Source organism: Lipophrys pholis (genome assembly GCF_963383615.2).
Source record: "Lipophrys pholis genome assembly, chromosome: 22".
NCBI lineage: Eukaryota > Metazoa > Chordata > Actinopteri > Blenniiformes > Blenniidae > Lipophrys > Lipophrys pholis.
Genome location: NC_137644.1, coordinates 11911565 through 11929674, shown reverse-complemented (window position 1 = coordinate 11929674; position 18110 = coordinate 11911565). Strand labels below are relative to the sequence as shown.

Below are 18110 nucleotides of genomic sequence, written 5' to 3'. Positions count from 1 at the left end.
AGCTCTTAGCATCAAGTGGTTTCAGGTATCGGGGCTTTCTTTTTTCAGGCCGGGGTGCAACATCAGCAGTGTTTTCTCTCAGGCTTTTGTCCGGGGTTAAAGGGACGCATGAATATTGAAGGAGGGAGGGCAATAAAAGTGTGCACATGTACAGGGGCACAGCTTAAACAATAGATGCTGCATGAATTTATGTGCTCCCATAAAGACACACTGAAATAATGGAACAGATTCGTGATCGATTCTTCCATCATGAAAATTAAATGCACATGTTGAAATGGTAGATAATTCTGAAGGCTCTTCAAACAACTTTTAGATGCTCAATCATAATCTGTGTGATTTGTGAAAGCACATGCTGTGCCGCGAAAATCGATAAACACAAGAAACATCATGTGAAGCAGCTGCAGCGTCCCAGGTACCAACAGTCCTGACTGTAAGGAGGTGGCAGAAGCTGGGCTGTGAATCTCTGACTAATTAAAAATATAAATCACCTGTTCTCTCCTTCCTCTCTCAGATCGTTTCAATCAGAAGCAGTGCAGGATTCATGTTACAAGAATTTCACCGCTACTTTCTCATCGCCGAATCTCATCTCGCTCTTGTCCTTTATCTCGTCCCATTAAGGCTAATAAAACATTCATTGGCAGAACCCCTGGAGCCAAACCGTCAGCTACAACCCTGGGTGCCGGCCCTGGTAGAGGACATTACGCAGCTTCATCTCCTGATAATTTACCTTTCTTCACATAATCTATGCCACGTCTGGTTTTGTAAAAAAAAATTTAATAAATAAAATGCACCTTAGCTCTCATGGAAGAGATCTGTAGAAAGAAATATCCCCCCAAAACTCATTTTCCTGCTTATTAGAGCATGGTGGGTCGACTGTATTACATCAGTGTGCCTGCATCCCACTCGCCATCTGCCAATTTAAAAATGTGTTTATGTTCCAGTAAATATGTATGTAAACAGGAGGGAGAGTAGCTGAGTGCTTGTGCGCAAGACTGAGCTTAAGATCGGCCAAAGGTCGCAACGGGCTAAGCAGCTTAACGCTGGCTTGGGTGCCCACCGCCACCCGTAAACCTATTAGACAAATGGCTAACATCACATCCTGGTTGGTGTCGGCACAATAAGATCAGTAGTTTACACCATCCTCAACCCAAGGCCAAACAGCATGACTTGACACAGAAAATTGCTTTAAAATGACTTGAGAGTTTGTCCTTCCTTTCAAAAGACTCGGCAAAAAGAGATACGCTCTTGATTAAAAAGGGAAACGGGGAGACACAAAGGTGTGCTGATGGGAAATGTAGGTCGTGGTGGCACAACAGACTATAAACCACATCAAAATGCTCGGTTCCATGTGTGGGTCGTGTTGGATCTGCTCCCTGCAGCTCATGTCTGCGTGCAGCTTCAGCCACACAAAGATTCAAATGACTTGATTAAATAAGTGTTTCTTGGGAAAAACAAGACTCAGAGCTTTATGTTATTGTGAATGCAGAGTTGTTTAACTGAGTGTTTCTGTGAAACTGTAACGGGGGGTGAAAAGCTACACAAAATATTAAGGAATTCCCATCCCAGACTTAATACCAATTTGTTTTTCTCTTGTTTTCCAAAGGGAATATCGACATTTTAGCTGGTGAACAATACAAAAATGTACAGTACCCTCTGTCCAGAAGAGAAGTGTGGGCCATTTAAATAAAAGCATTTTCTGCTCCTCTATCGTCCTCGTTTTAAGTCACATCGGATCATTGATAACACAACTGGGTTTAAACTCAGACGACAAACTGGAATTCCAGGTTCTTAAGTGACTAAACCAGTGTTTCTCTAATTAGGTCATCTATACATTAAGGTGTACTTGAAGGTAAAGTGAGATTGATTTAACATCAATATTAAAATATCTGTCCTATAATCCAGAACAAACAAGTTTGATCAACTGTTTTATGCCATAAACCATTCATCAATTATCTACCCACATAAACGGTAACTAATTTCAATTTTCACACAACTGCAACAAACTAAATACAGACTTTAAAAAAAAAAAACTCAGTTGTGAATTATTTTCCTTCTATAAATAGTTTCAATTGTATGCTATAAGCTAATGGTTTACTCTTTTAGTGATCCAGGTGATGACTTGGGAAGATGTAAATAAAAATACATCATCTATAAGTATCGACTGTACTGACAAGCAGCTGTCATTCACCATTGTCTAGACTGTTCACCTTTAACCCCCACAAACCCACGGCCTCAAAGTTTCCTGTCTATACAGTGAAACCGCCGCCCTCTCTTTGACCTGTGTTATCATTCCGATGTTTTTAAGATCCTTCACATACATTTCCGCTCAGCAGTTTCCTTCACAGACCGTATCCTTCCTCACACCTCATTCCAGGAGCCTATATACCATCGCATGAGAAAGGGAGACAAAGTGTGGTACAGCACAGCATGACACAATACGCTCTATATGTGCCGAACAAAGACGTACAATCACTGCTTCCATCTACAGAGGCCCTCAGCATTATATAGCACATTAATGACACTGTCAACACGTCTGTTCTGCTTCTAAAATTGGACTGCTGGCTTCTATTTATAAATCTCTGTCCTGGGTTCCCATGTTACAGGGTCCAGTCTCATTGGCTATTATGACCAATGGCAACTAGATCATTTATTAGAAACACAGACAGATTAGCTAAATGGCATGCCAGCAGGACTTTTAATCAGTCTGACCTTTTGTGCAATACTTTCATCAAATCCTCATTTCTGCTGCAAAATGAAAACAGAGAAAAAAAAGGCTTCATATGAAACTTTTCAAAGCAGCAGTTTGACACTGTTAATAAGTCTGCATAATGCAATAGTAGGAAAGATCTCAGAGTACAAAAGTGAGCAAAACATTTACACCCAAAAGAAATTGAGTAATTCTCTGGTATCCAAATACTGATCAGGTTTCATGAGAGAACAAAGAGCACCTTGCAATGTCCTGTTTTTAACTTTCTTTATGACTCAAACTCAACATGACACCGAGCACAACATGTAAAGTTAATCCAAAACTATTGTGTAAAGCTTCAAAGTTTAGATTAGTTACTGCTCTGCCATGGTTTTGATTACATTTGACAGGACTGAAACAAAAGTAAGTGTCACAATAAGAGTTTGATTGACCAATGACAACAAAGAAAGAAAAAGCATAGTCATTACCAGCGTTGCCAAATATAAACATTTAGTTATAGTACTGATGTCAACAAATATAGCAATGCTTACCAATCAAAAAATCATGACAACCAGACACATAAACAAAGGAAAATGTTCTAGATAAAAAAATATATTGCATCGGTCGAGCCGGAATAATACGGATTTAAATTTCTGTGTTAAAAGCTGAAAACTTACTGAGGTTGAGGTTACTTTTATGGCGCTTGAGCTTATGAACAGTTCCATTGTAAAGCAGCTCAAAGCTGTCAAAGGTGCAGTCCTCTATCTTGCTGATGCCGGCATGTCTCTGCAGTTGGCCAGTCGCTGGCGCACTCCCACAGGACCGTGATGGCAGCGTGGCCGCTTTGGGCATTTCCTGAAATCGAGCCAGGGCTACAGGTTCCTTCAGACTGACTAGGATCGGTCACCAGCTTCTGCCAAACGACGAGCTAAAAGAAATCTTCCTAAGGTACATGCTCCGTGTTCACACGTCTCATCCAGGGAGAAAGCAGAGAAGGTTGATGTGCGCCGATTCATCGCCAGCAGAACAACAGGCCTCCTCAGAGTGATGGTCAGTTATCAGAGCTGGTCTGAGCCGGGCTCGGGGTAAAAAGAGAAGGAAGGGCAGTGGAGGTAGAGAGAGGTGGGGCTTTGCAGGGTGGCCAGCACACTAAGAGGGCCTGGAATCTGAGATTTCAGAGCACATTGCACTTGACCAACGGGCACGCATTACGCATGTTCATGTGTCAGTGCAGGTTTACATGAACGAGTACAGAAGATTAAGGATTCATTGTACGTATATGTGATTTTTATGACTTATGCTTTGTGTGTCTGAGCACAAGTGTGAGGACTTACTAATGTGCACGACCACTTTACATACCGCACAAGAAAAAAAAGGTAATTGCCTTTGGTCTAACCAGGCAAAGTTTGTTAGACCTCAAAAGGAAAAGTACTGTGTGAGTTTTTCCAATCCAGGCCAGAGACAATGGCTCCTTTCATGGAAAGAAGGTGGGGGCAACAGGGGTGGGTTCAAAAAAAAGAAAAAAATAGAAAAGAAAAGAGAGACAGAGAGGGAGGGAGAGAGAGAGAAAATCAGCTGCTTCGCATCGGTCTCTCATTGTTACCATTCACCACAGTGTTTGCCACGACACCGGTCCAGCTGAAGGGAAAGGAAGGTTGAGCTTTGTGGCTCTCGGCTCATCTGCAGCTGTGAGCGCCGACAGAGGAATAAAAAGAACGGAAAAATGGTGGGCATATGACAATAGGAGCCTGGCACCTGCAGGTGGAGAGTTTCATCAATGTCGATAGTAATTTGGGGAAAAAAAAAAAAAAAAGAATTCTACCACTCACATCTCACATCAACAACACTTAATCAGAACGGCAGAATGGTCAAATCAATACTTTGTCACATATTGAAGTTGGACGTTGAAATCATCGTGTCAATAATGAAGTTAATCACCAGGATCAGGTTTACCTCAGGTGAGGTCACAGATTTTATTATATAGTCCTCTACTCTGGGCTCAAGGGCAGAAATAGAGAAGAGTCGGGTGTCAAAGTACAAAATATCAATGTTGCACTTTAAGCAGAGAAGATGCAGCTTGAAATTACAGATGACCATATATGAATGATTATATGGTGTTCTTCTATTTTACAGCCGTTTTCATGTTGTTGCTGTTGAGATTAAAGCATTTGTTGTGCTCCGTCTGTCTGAAAACCCTTCCTCTCAGTGGCCTCCTTCCAGTCTGGCCCCGTTATCTCTGGATGGCCTCGATCTCACTCATTTGGTTTCAATTCTCCCTTTGTATGACGTTAGTTTGATTTCATGATTATGTTTCAACAGTCTTTCGTTTCCCATGCCTTCTTTGTTGACACATTGTTCACGTGACGCAGACGCTCCAGGCCGAATTGGAGACTTCCCTATACGTGGACACTTATATGACCAAACGTTTATGTGAAAGCTCAAAGGGTTATATGGTGAAAATCGTAGGTAACTAATAAATAATCCAGATAAACAATGATTTATAATCTAATATTGTTGTGTCAGCAGACGGGAGGCCATCTGCTTGTTTGCAGAGCAGTAATCAAATCACAGATTTTATTACATCAGATATCTGGTCATGACTAATTCTGAGGACCATTAGTGATTTTTCAGAGACGCACATTCTCGCTTCAAAGCAAAATAAAAAACAACAGCCCAGATCAAGGCTGTGGAGAAGTTTCGTGTTTGTGCGTGCAAGTTAACCCCACCCCGGGGTACTTTGGTTTCCACTGTCCAAAGAAATGTGTTTGATGTCAAATGGTAACTCTGAAATTGTGATTATTTGTAAATGATTGAGACTGTGTGTTAACGGGGCCGAGGTGAAAATTACAATGTTTCAGGTGAAAACGTATCGTTTTTGAAGTTTTCGTTTCAGTAAATGTTTTTAGAACGATGTTGGTCTACACGGACACTGCAGCTATGCTGAAAACAATGTAGTTAACATGTGGGGCCACTAGTGGATGCTACCGGTTATTTTGTAATGATTCCACACACACACGCGCGCGCACAGACAAGAATATGACATAAACATTAACAATGGCGAGTACAAGGACATTCGTATGGACAGAAGACAAAGCTGGATTACTAATATGGGCGATTTTCATTATAAAACTACGAAGTCCCACCAGAGGGTGGACTGGGGGTCATGACACTCTGGAAGCACCATCGTTATTGTCCATCTACTTGTGCATGTGGAAAAGAGGCCTTAGTTTCATAAATAGTTCTGCTCATGTGAACACCTGTAGGATTTTTCTCTAGAATGACAACTAAACCCTTTTTTTGTGGGGAGGATAAATTAAATTATGTTGCAAATCTTGCAAGTCAATATAACAAGGCACTTTCAATGACGAGCTGCAATTAGAAAAAACCTTTGCTTCTGCACCGTCAAGGCCATCCTGCATCAGTGGCTCTCCAATGACAGAGGGCGAGCTCCTGAACAGGCCCGGTGAAAGATGTCTTCATTATCAAACAGCGTGTACTGCAGCTGCCTATTTAGAGCCAGAATGAATCATCATCTCTGTATGAGCGACGAGACAGGGAGCAGCAGAATACTCAATCACTTACATAATTATCCAAAATAATACTAAATCAAGACATTTCAATGTCTGTATTCTTCGGTATGAAAATGCTGAAATTCCTGGTTATGTTCCTAAAAATCATCGATGTCTCAGTGTTGCGGTTTAATGGGATATACAGTAAACAAAGACAAAAGTAAGTACATATCGGTGGTAGATAAGAATCCTTCCCATGTGTATTTTAAGAGTATGATCACAGCTGGGGTGTACTTGTTATTCCAGATGAGTTTACTAGAAACTCAATTCAATCATGTCCTCGACAGTATTGCAGAGAAAGCGCCACATTAAAAACCTGCTTCATCTCGGATTCTGTTTGCGTTCACATGTGCTGCTGTTGCACTGAGCTGACATTGTGTGTGTGTGTGTGTGTGTGTGTGTGTGTGTGTGTGTGTGTGTGTGTGTGTGTGTGTGTGTGTTTCTGTACCCTGATGTGATGTAGGGCAGCAGCTAGGACATTGTATTGATCCGCCAGTAACTATAAAGCTCAAAGCATGGCCTGTTCCCCTGCAGTGACCTTCAATACGTGACCTCATGCCGGATAGCTCCACACACTCATCTAGTCCTCTCCGACTTTATGGAACAAGTAGATCTGAAACCAATAAACACCAATTAAGAGGGGGGGGGGGGTGGGGGGGGGGGGGGGGGGGGGGGGGGGGCTTTCTGTTACTGAGTGCAATGTGAGAATATAGAAGCACCGACATGTACACACATTAGCCTGCCAGAATGAGGGTGGATGTCAACAGATCAAATATTTAGTGCTTCCGTGTGACTCACCAGTTGGCTTGCATACATGCAGGCTACATGTGTTTGTGTTGTTTTGATTGGATCCCAGGACAGATTGAGAAAGAACTTTAAATCTCGGCATGCCAAGAATGAAGAGCAATGGAAGAGAAAAAGGGCACAACTGCAAAGAAAGACGGCAGTATTAGTAAAAGAAATTGAATATTAATAAGACGGAAGCAAGGAGGGAGCATAAGAGGAAGAAAATCTTGTTTGCAAATGAAGCCTGTGCTTGTAAGGACATGAGGAGATTTCCACCTCGAGCAGAGGGGTCAGCTCAGCTCAGCTCCGTCACCCTCGGGACAGATTCCACTTGATATAATACACTAATACACTGCTTTTACCGTCATTATGATAATACTGTAATCACTGGACTATCACGGGGTTATCGCTCAAGGAAACTGTAGTCTCTGAGTGCTTGTTATTAATCTTCAGGCTCAGACACAAAAGAGCATGCCGGGATACAGACTGTGAAACACACACTTTGGACACTGCAGGCATGAGATGCAGATACAGTGCAGCTGTATGCTAAAACTATTGTGTAATCCTCCCTTGCATTGTGTTGTAACCTTCAATGGTTGCCGCTATAAATCTCCAGCCTGACAAAGCTGTACTGAATGGATGGTGAAGCCAGCCACCTAAACGATTGCAAGTATAAAAAATTAACATACATTTTGAACAAAAATAATGGAATTTCATGAGAACTAAAAATATTCCACACCACAACATTTACATTATTTTGTAGGGGTTATTTTGCCTTTGGTAATGAGGATTTGTAAATGAGACAAATAAACAAATTGTCAAAGGGGGCAGTAAAAAAATCATTTATTATCGGTGAACAGGATCTCTTTAGTTGAAAATCTGAAGGAAAACCAGAGAGCCACATTTACAGCAATCCTTTCCTCGGTCCAGGTGATACGAAGTTAACGCGCAAACTAATGCGTTTATTCAATATTGGAAACTTAAAAAACAAAAAAGAGAGCTGGCCCTTTAAAGTAATCTGATTTAGTGTGTCATGGGGTGTGTGTGCATAAACGCAAACGTAAGAAGGGACCAGATGAGAGGGTGGGAATAAATAAAGGCCCACGTGAGGAACGAGCTGAAGAAAGCACAGCACAACAGAAGGCCATCACGGCCCCCGCTGCAAATGTTAGCCTTTCTCTATGTGATCTCACGTCCGGAAACGTGGTTACAAATTAACCAGTTTAGTGTCCTCCGAATAGCACGGGTCAGTCGCAACAAAAGCCAAGGGAAAAGGCATCGGTTGATGCACACACACACACACACACACACACACACACACACACACACACACACACACACACACACACACACACACACACACACACACACACACACACACACACACACACACACACACACACACACACACACACACACACACACACACACACACACACACACACACACACACACACACACACACACACACACACACACACACACACACACACACACACACACACACACACACACACACACACACACACACACACACACACACACACACACACACACACACACACACACACACACACTTCTGGGATGGAAACTCATGCCTGCTGTGACGGCAGGAGACAATACACTGAAGCAGTGTGTTTGTTTTAGCACGCAGCGTGGGACCCCAGCTTTATTTTAGGCAGCAGAAAGAAAGACGTCAGTGAGAGAGAGTCTGAGAATGAGAGAGCGAGCGAGTGAGTGAGAGAAAGAGAGAGAGACCTACAGTGCACCTACACTCACTTCACTGTGAATATAAAAGAAATACCAGAAGACTGAATTATTTCCTGGGTTCAACAGAGATGCACAAAGCATGTACACTTTAAAACCTAGGTCGAAGGTTTTCTGAAATGACTTCTGTGGTCTTCATTGATATTGAAACTAAATAAATTTGACTCTCATTGAGGACCTGAATAGTATTTAAAAAATGGGCAAAAGTAAACCCCACACATAGTGGAGCTATCAGCCATCACAACCTGCATCATTACTTCTTGACAAGAGCAGCAGCTGCATAAGATACTTCAGAACCGACACTACTCAGAGATGTACGTCTACTCTTTGTTATTTTTATTGTTTAAAGTAAAATGGAATAGTGTTCTATGGACAGTCAAACACCACTGCATCAGCTTGTATGAACAAAAAGCTCATGAGGAGCTGTCCATCCTGCCTACTGTAAAACATGGCGGTGGCATCATCATGTTGTGAGCCTGTGCTTTGCTACTGAAGACGGTAAATGTATCAAAGGAACACTGGAATCTGTTGATAACAAACATTTGATAATAAATAATGTCACAATGTTCAAAAAAGATTGCATATCAGGAGCAACAAACTTATTGGGATGGTATAAATATTTTTTTTTAGACATCTTGAGATAGAAAGGACCGCTCTTAGGAGTCTACCATTTATCACACATCAGAGGTTAACTGAAACAATGGTAAACCCAGATTACAGATTAAATTTTATCTCACAGAGATCGGCTTCACTGCTCGCTGTCCATTCTCTCAATGCCTTGTCAGAGTTATATTGAGTTACTGCTAATGCAAACTGGACATTTCCTCCTGCTGCTGCTCCATAATAAGTGATCATATCCCGAGCTGAGCATATTAGACGCAATGTACTTGTCACCGTGGTTAAAGCGGACAGATATTGTCTCATAAAACTACGACAAAGGAGGTTTAAAATGAGCTGCCAGAGTTAAGTAGTGTTGAAATGTTTTAGGCATGAAAAGCCTGAGCAGGTTCTCTCATTGGACAGCGGATTGTTTTTCCATATTATCCATGCTACTTAAAAAGCCATTGCACAACAGATAAATGCATAATTTCTCACTACAAGGAGCCTCTTGTTTCACTCCACTAATCTCAGTAGCTTTAACTAATGACCAACTGCATGTACGTAAAGACTGAAGTCATCTGTTCTGAGCTCAGAACTGAACGGAGGAAATGATAAATAGCCATTTGCTTTGCAGTCGCTACAACGCAAGCAATCAAATCCGCTGTCGATTGTTTACTGTACGGTGGCAGCGCATGAAAGCAAAGCAGGGTGCAAAGGCAAACAGCAGAAATAAAGTGCACAACTAAAGCATGGGGCAGAGTGCTCAAAACTCTATTAGGTGCTAATGGATTGTCATGCCCAAGTGTTCCCTAAAGTCACATTATAATTGGCAGAGATGAGGTGAGAATTAAGGAGCGTTAGAAAAATAAATACGAGGAAATGAGAAAAATAAATAAATAAAGGCTGCAAGAATGCAACATTGAACTATCCTCCAAGTGCTACTACAGTCAACGACACACTGTAACCTCCATCGGGGCTGGTCTCTTTACCAAATGCCAAGTGGCTTCCATCTTGGGTGCATTAGTAACATTTCGACTTTGACCTGATGTCACAGCTGGTTTATCTGCAGCGCGAGCACAGAAGTGTGTAGAGAAGAGGAATGTCATTGAGCTGAGTGAGTAGAATGTAAAGTATCATGAGGTTTGCGCTTTGACGTGCCAGGTGATGGACATGTTTGTATCTCCAGGACAGCGCTGACAGCAAGGATGATAAATTTAACAGGATTAATGACAAATACAGAGACATGAGAACAGTGGGCAGAATCCAAAAAAGAAACTTGGTATTATGGAGGGAAAAGGCAAAGGGGGCTCCGAGGGATGTTTTTCTTTTTTTTTTCTAAGAAGAGAGAAATGAGGAAGGAGGAAAAGGGCAAACAGGAAGAGCCAAAAAAAAAAAAGACGGACTCATGAAAGAGAAGCTCATCGAGCGAGCATCCTGACAGTGTGACAATGAATCCAGTCCTTTTAGCTTGGGCACTGGCATTATGAGAGAGGACATAGCCTGAGGTATTCTCTTTCACACACACACTCTCTCACTCTCACTCTAATAGACATGGAGGGGGAGGGAGGGAGGGAGGGGAGGGGAGGGGACTTCACAGTCCGTTACGCACCACGAGACTGACAACGTGCTCCAGCAGCACAGGACAACCAGCTCCCCTGAAGGATGCTGGGTTAGACATGCTTTAAACTGTACGAGTTGATAAAAGCACTGCATATTGATGCTTCTCAATGCCTCTGCACAAACTCAAAGTATATGTACTCGAGTCCATTATATTGGATTAATCTTAAAAAAAACAAAAAACAATTATATTCTGCCTGTTGAACTTCTGTCATCACTAGTTTGGTGATATTGTTTGTTTTTTCAGAAGTATTCAGTACACTTTTTTTTACTAAGAATCCACACCATTAGTCACACTGCTGACTTCTTAACGCGGGATGGTTTGATGTCTCAGAGTTAGCATGACATGTGGTTGTAGCACAGCGAGCATCTCATGGATTCCATTAACTTAGAAACACCCGAATACGCGGAAGGTCCGCTTTTCCCCAAAGGATAGCAATGTAATGCTAAATCAGTCAATCAAATGTCACTTTGAAGGAAAGGCCTTCAGTCCTCCAGGCAGAAATAAACTTGATGTACAAAACTCGCTGTAACAAGACTGACATCGCTTTGCCTTGCCTGCACTTGGTAGTTCTGTTTTCTGGTTCCACTCAGAGGTGTGTATGTGTTGAATGGTTCCAAGTTGCATGAAGATTATGGCTTGAGGGTTTTTTTTTTTTTTTTTTTTTTTTTTTTTTTTTAGAGGTGTCCTCCTGGGATGCTTACAATAGCCTTTTCTGACTGGCTGGTCTGCCCCTATGTGACAGTTGGTGTGGGGGGTTTCCTGGCATGTTTCTGATGCAATCTGCTCATTGGAAAAGTCTGATGTTGTCAATAAAGGGGTCACCTTAGGTCACTTGGTCTCTGGGGCAACTGAAGAAACTTTATCTGGAGATAAATGATTGTTTAGAAAAAGAAATTATAATGAACATTGTCCTAAACAACAAAGCCCTCACTGCAGATAAAATAGGCTGTTTTACTATTGATTTTGTTGTGAAATCAACCAATTTCAAATTCCCTCCTCCAGCATTAAAATCATTTTTAACAGTTTGGATTGCAGAGATATACATGGTTGTATACACGATAAAATAAAATGCTTTGGAGGGTTGTTGATGGTGCACTGCTGCGTCATAATTTCAGCTCACGGTGAGTCGCTCTGTTGTAGCAGGGTAAATTGATTATAATTAGATCAGCAGCTGCTTCCAGGGTAAACTCGGGGGTTTCTAATGAGCAGTAACCAGGACAGGATACTTCAGGTGTTGTTAATTGTTCTTCTAAATATGTGCTTATACTTATTCTTTCTCATCATTTTGTGTCCACTTGCCTTAAAGAAAAAAGCTGCTGTTACAAACAGTTATATTCAATTCAAGTTGAGATAATGAACAAAACAGCACCTCACGAGTATGTTGGTCTGAATGTCTGCCAGGAAGTAGCATACAGCGTTGTTCCAAAAAAAAAAAAAAAAACCTGCACCAAACTGTTGCGAGACTGAAACCACAAAGCTTCACGATATCCCAGCATGCTTAAGGTCACAGGTTTAAAAACGGTGGCAAATCGAGATCTGCTCTTTTCAAACATTTAAAGGCAACTTCCAACGCTATCATCCCTAATAAGATCTAAATATGGACAAAAGTATGAGGAACACATTCACCAGACTGCATCCATGTTTTTCTGAAGACAATGAAACATCTGTAACCATGAACAAAAGGTGCTCCGCAATAAGTTCTGAATTTTTCTTCATCCACCTTCTCTAAGGTCTTCTTTCCCATCAGCCCTTCATTCCTCTCCAACAGGCTTTTATCTCACCTGAACAGGCGTCCAAACCATCTCGACCCGAGCTCTCTAGCTTCATCTCTAAATGTCTCGCCCTCAGCTGTCCCTCATCTGAGGAAAGTCTCAGCAGGTTCATCCCTGCCACCTCCAGCTCTGCCTCCTGCCCTTTCATTATTACCGTCACACATCAACTCCGACACTCGTCTCCACCCACTCCATCCTGCCGGCACTCTCGTCTCATTTGTGTGTTCATTGCTCTGGAAGGTTGACACCACATGTTGATGCCCATCCAGCTTCACTCCATCTATGTTTCTCATCTTCACCTTCCCACGAGCCTTACTCTCACTCACACACACGGTTTTTATCTTGTCTCTACCGTCTACTGTGGAGCTCCACCTCTCCAGAGTCTTATGCAACCGTCTACTCTCACCACAGACTACAATGTCATCTGCAAACATCATGTTCCACATAACCTCTTCGCTGACCTCAGCAGTCATCTGACTACCACAAACCGCCAAGTCTGCTCTTGGCAGCAGAAAATTAAAAAAAGAAATATACTTGAAGTGAATAACTGTTCTATGGCATAATGCCACTTTTTCTAAGAAACGTATGCAGTTCAGCGAATAAACTTTTTTTTTTTAAGTCAAAGCAACATGAGTAATTATACTCAAAAATATTCAACGGTGTAGTTATGCTTGGCATGTATACTCACGTAGGAAATGTTTCTCCAATAAGGCAATTTCCAAGTGACCTTTGACTTCGTTGAGTCTGTCCGACTCTGACCTCTGGAATTCCTGGATGGCTGCAGCCATAGTTGGAGACCCCGAACCAGCCTGCACACACATACGTAAGCGTCACACACACGGAGGCGTACAAATAGGGATTCGTGCATACACGCCACCAACACCATTCACAAATTCAAATGGCTTTAGTTCTGCGCATCCTAATACTTGTTAGAGAATGACACAGCACATACGAAGCAGCAGGGATATCCCACAGGAGCCATCACGCACAGATCAGCATGGTGCCATGACTCACACTCGTGTGTCCGGGTTTAAGTCCAGCAGGAGCGGAATGGCATGAGGAAGCCGGTGGAAAAAAGAAAAAAGAAGAATCCCCCTCGTCTTCCGGCTGCAGTAACACTGGATGACTCAATCTGCACTGACTAAGGGCTTTAACCCAGACACACAGCTGGCAAAACAAGTAGAGGTGGAAAGACAGTGATTGAGAGAGGATGGCTGGTTGAGAAGAGAGGAATCGCCGGAAGGTGTGAAAGAAAAACAAGGGGAAGGATTGATAGAGACGGAGAGAGCGGGCGGAGGAGAGAGGTGGCCGTGCTAGTGGATGATGAGCACTGCAGGTTGAGCATCGCTGTTCGACTTTAGCAAGGGTCCTTTAAGAGACTCCTGCCACACACACACACACACACACACACACACACACACACACACACACACACTCTCGCTGCAGCAGCTTCTCCCCACAGCAACCAGAACGGTTTGTGTGCGCCTGCAGAGACACACTGCAATGTCAAACCGACGTGCTCTCTGCAAAGGAAAGAGGGAGTGAGCGTGAGAGAGAGAGAGAGAGAGAGAGAAAGCTGGAAACTGACAGTGACCTGATAATAGGTGCTTTAGGACACCGGAGCCTAAAAAGACAGAATGGTGGAGACATAGAGATGGATGGCTTATCAGGGAATAAAGATGTACTTCAAAGGAAAACAAATGAGCTCCTCGTCAAGAAGTGTGTCATGAAGAAGGAAAAAAAAAAAAAAAAAAAAAAAAAAAAAGATTGTTCACTGAAGAAACAGAAAGAGGGTATGGGAATCAAATGGTGGATGAAAGGAATGACAGATAGGTAGAGATGACAAAGACGGGGAGCGGACAGTGACGCGGAGAACAAGTTCCGCTTCATTACGAGCTGCTCAGGCGCCATTCTTTCATCTGGATTGGGTCGGCTTTATTTCCTCGCTGTGTCGCTTCGAGGACTGCTTACAACACAAACACACGGCGGGGATATTTCACGCAGTCGTCACCTCTTCAGTCTGAACCTCCTGAAAGGAGGTCGAGCCCTGACGTCACTCCGGACGGTTATCGGCAGATTAATTACTGTGTTCCCCTTCTCCCTCTTTCACCGTGGTTCATGTGAGCTGAGGAATCTCACTGCGCCCCGCTGTAGAAAACTTAACTATTGCATGACCTACATGCTCTAAATATTGTATCACTGCTGCGAAATAAGACCGATCAAACGAGACCCTAACATGGAAGCAAAAGAATTAAGAATGCAGTTCTAATGAAGTTCCTAAACCTACTTTCTTATTTATGTTATGATGACAGATACCACAGTACACAATTAATATAACCTCAGCGATATGGATCTTCTTATAATTCAGAAAAACATTTCACCATCTGGTGTGAAATGGAGTTCTATTCAGAGTATTTGTTAGTGGCTCAGTCTACATCTTTGTCACCGATGGAAATCATTTGATTACCACTAAAGATTTTTTCTTCTTCTAATGAACACCAAGGCAGAGCCGAGGCTCAGCACACTCCGGTTTTACAGTGTCTCAATAATTTATGCTTTCCTGTCCAACTGGATAAGCGTGGGGGGTGAATAGAGTCAAGGAACACATCTAATCCACGTCAACTCATCATACAGCTTTTTGGTTTTTCTCAACTCCCCACTGAGTGCCCTGATTTTTGCAGCGTCCACACTATGGACCTACTTCTGCACCTCTCTTCTCCAGGTTTGCCACATCCTGTTCCACTTTCGGTCCGAGCCTGATGAACTTAGCCCTGGATTGTCTGTATTGATTCCAAGATCATTTTACATATTTTGTTGACGGCCAAACTCCAGAAAGTGTTTCAGTCATGTGGCCTGCTGCTTTCCTCCTCACTGCCTCTAAAGCATTGACATGAGCTGCATGGTTACCTTAGTACAGGACTAACACACACATGTCCCAGCTGATCCAGGAGAGCAGCCCTTGGGACCTCACATGCTTTTAACGTCACTGTTGCTGTGTGCGATTTAAGCTCGTCAGTCCCATGAGGCTCGATAAGTCCATCACCCTGGGAGGAGAAAGACTGAGGGTGTAATTTGAGGGTCAAGTTATGAACATATTACATGTCACTAGAAACCAAATTTCTCGTTTAGTGGATTACTGCTTCATCGTACTCCCCCCCCCCCGGCCAATAAAGTATACATTTTGCCTCTTTAGATAAAATACTTGTCATTTTTTGAAACAACTACTGTATGTTCAGGCAGCTGAGGTAGCTCTGAAAGCAAACCGCATAAAGGTAACTCATTTTTAAAACTGTATTTCTGGGACCTACTATACTTGATAGTTTTATTGAGTGCTAACAAATCTATTACATTTTTTAGAGAGAGTCACTAAGTTACTGATAATAAGGTTAAACTGTACTTCACAGGCATATTATCAACCCCGTCTGTTCTACTTTGTATTTTATTTTACATCTTTCTTGCTCTACAACCGTCTTAGTATCCCTGTGAGTTTGAAAATTGTACTGGCGTTGCTGCCGGCAGTCAGTAATAACTAACCTCGACTGTCCTCAGAAATCACCTTGAAAAACATCCCACATCAGAACTAGTAAACTACAGAGATTTGTACGGCTGTATTCTTGGTAAATAAAAATATTTTTACAAATCCACGTCTTTCCTCTACAGCATCATGTGCAGTGGTGCAAACAACGTTTTGTCAAGTCAGCAATTAAATCAAGAATATTACACTGAATCTTTACATTCTGCAAGGTCACGTAACGCCACAAATAAGAACTTGTGATCTGGCTACTGTAAATATTGCAGAGGATAAACTACAATGAATCCGAAGCGATTACAGTAGGAAACCAATTCTGGGTTACAGAAAGATGTGGAGCCCGTACGCTCAAACAAGGAGAGAGATAAAAGATTTGATTTGGAATAGAAACTGTGTAATTACAAGCTCAAGTATTTAAATACGCTGAGCAGCAACATTCTTGAGTTATATGAACTGTGCATGTCAAAATGTGTTTCAGATGCACCGCAGATACCGGACACAATTGCATTAAGTACAACAAATGTGGCGAGGAACCTGCTTTATCTTGCAGCAATATCATGGAGAATCCAGTAAGGTCACACTCGCTCACTGTGCAATGACCAGACACCATCTGCCATGTGACTTCTTCCTGTTTAATATGGACAACGCAGGTTAGTTTGGCAAACGTGCATATATTCTGCAGCCCAAGGGTACGTGTGACCCTCTTTATGAGGTAATGGAGATGAGATATGAGAGCGCAGAGAGGTGGACACTGTTGCAGCCCAGATTGATTTCACATACCAGCCAGCAGAGAATATTACCAAGAGGCCTTTCAGGTACGGTGTATGTTTGGTGTGAGAGGGTGCCCGTCTCGTGTGCAGAGATGTGTGTCCCAGCAGGGAGAAGAGCTATCTTGGTCTATTTCGGGGCTTTGGCGTGTGACTCATCAGTGCTGTGATGTGGGTGAGGCCTTCCCAGTGGGCTGGCAGTCTCAATCGGCAAACACTAGTGCACACAGAGCAGCTCGCAGAGGCACGGGAGCTCGCATTAAAACACAACTGCGCTCAAATTCTGACACATGTTGCGCATACCTGAGGAGAGTGCCAAAAGGGCCGTCAGACAGGTCACCAATTTGCTGGAATTTGCCCGTTTGCTGCATGGCTTTGAGCATCAGTCAACGTGACGTAGGGAAAACCGACAAAAATGACCCTCGTGTAACAGTTGTATCAATCATCTATTTGAAGAGAACATAATGAAAGTGGGACAGAGACCCCAAGGGCCTTCATTCAGGAAATGATACGAACAAGCGACTAATCCAGTGCAGTCAGGCATCTCTCCATCAGTGCATGTGTGTTACGATGACGACAATGCTTGTGTCTTCAGTCAGTAGAAGTGATGGCGAAAAAAAAACAAAACAAGGTTGGATTTCATGAGAAGTGAACAGAATCTATGTGGGAGGAGAAAATATCAGAAAACGCAATCTGGATTACCTATTTGTCACGGTGGATGAGGCTCAAGGTTTGTCTTTTTTCTCTGTTTGTTTGCCCTGCAGAAATCTCGGACTCCAATCTCATGAGGCTACATTCCTGTCCCTTCAGCCTCCTTTATCACTTTCCTGGCTTTAATCTCCTCTCTCCCTCCATTTCTTATCCCCTTCCTGCTGTCCAATATCTGCTCATCTCACCGCCGCGCTCGCCATTTCCGTTGGGGTCTGCTGCTCATTGCCATCTCCGTGGCTTGTCCACAGTAAGACTATCGTTACCTCAGTCATCTCCTTCATTCTCTTTTTTGTGACAAGAAG

At 42.7% G+C, this 18110-nt stretch overlaps 1 protein-coding gene across 2 annotated transcripts in view; it reads right to left on the bottom strand.

Moving 5' to 3' along the window:
* Nucleotides 1–18110, bottom strand: part of gramd4a (GRAM domain containing 4a) — a 39783-nt gene that overhangs the window by 12987 nt on the left and 8686 nt on the right. For both annotated transcript variants that reach the window (XM_080491922.1, XM_080491923.1), the window contains exon 3: nt 13490–13610. In XM_080491922.1, coding sequence (XP_080348048.1) covers nt 13490–13610 — 121 coding nt within the window. The remainder of the gene's footprint in view (nt 1–13489; nt 13611–18110) is intronic.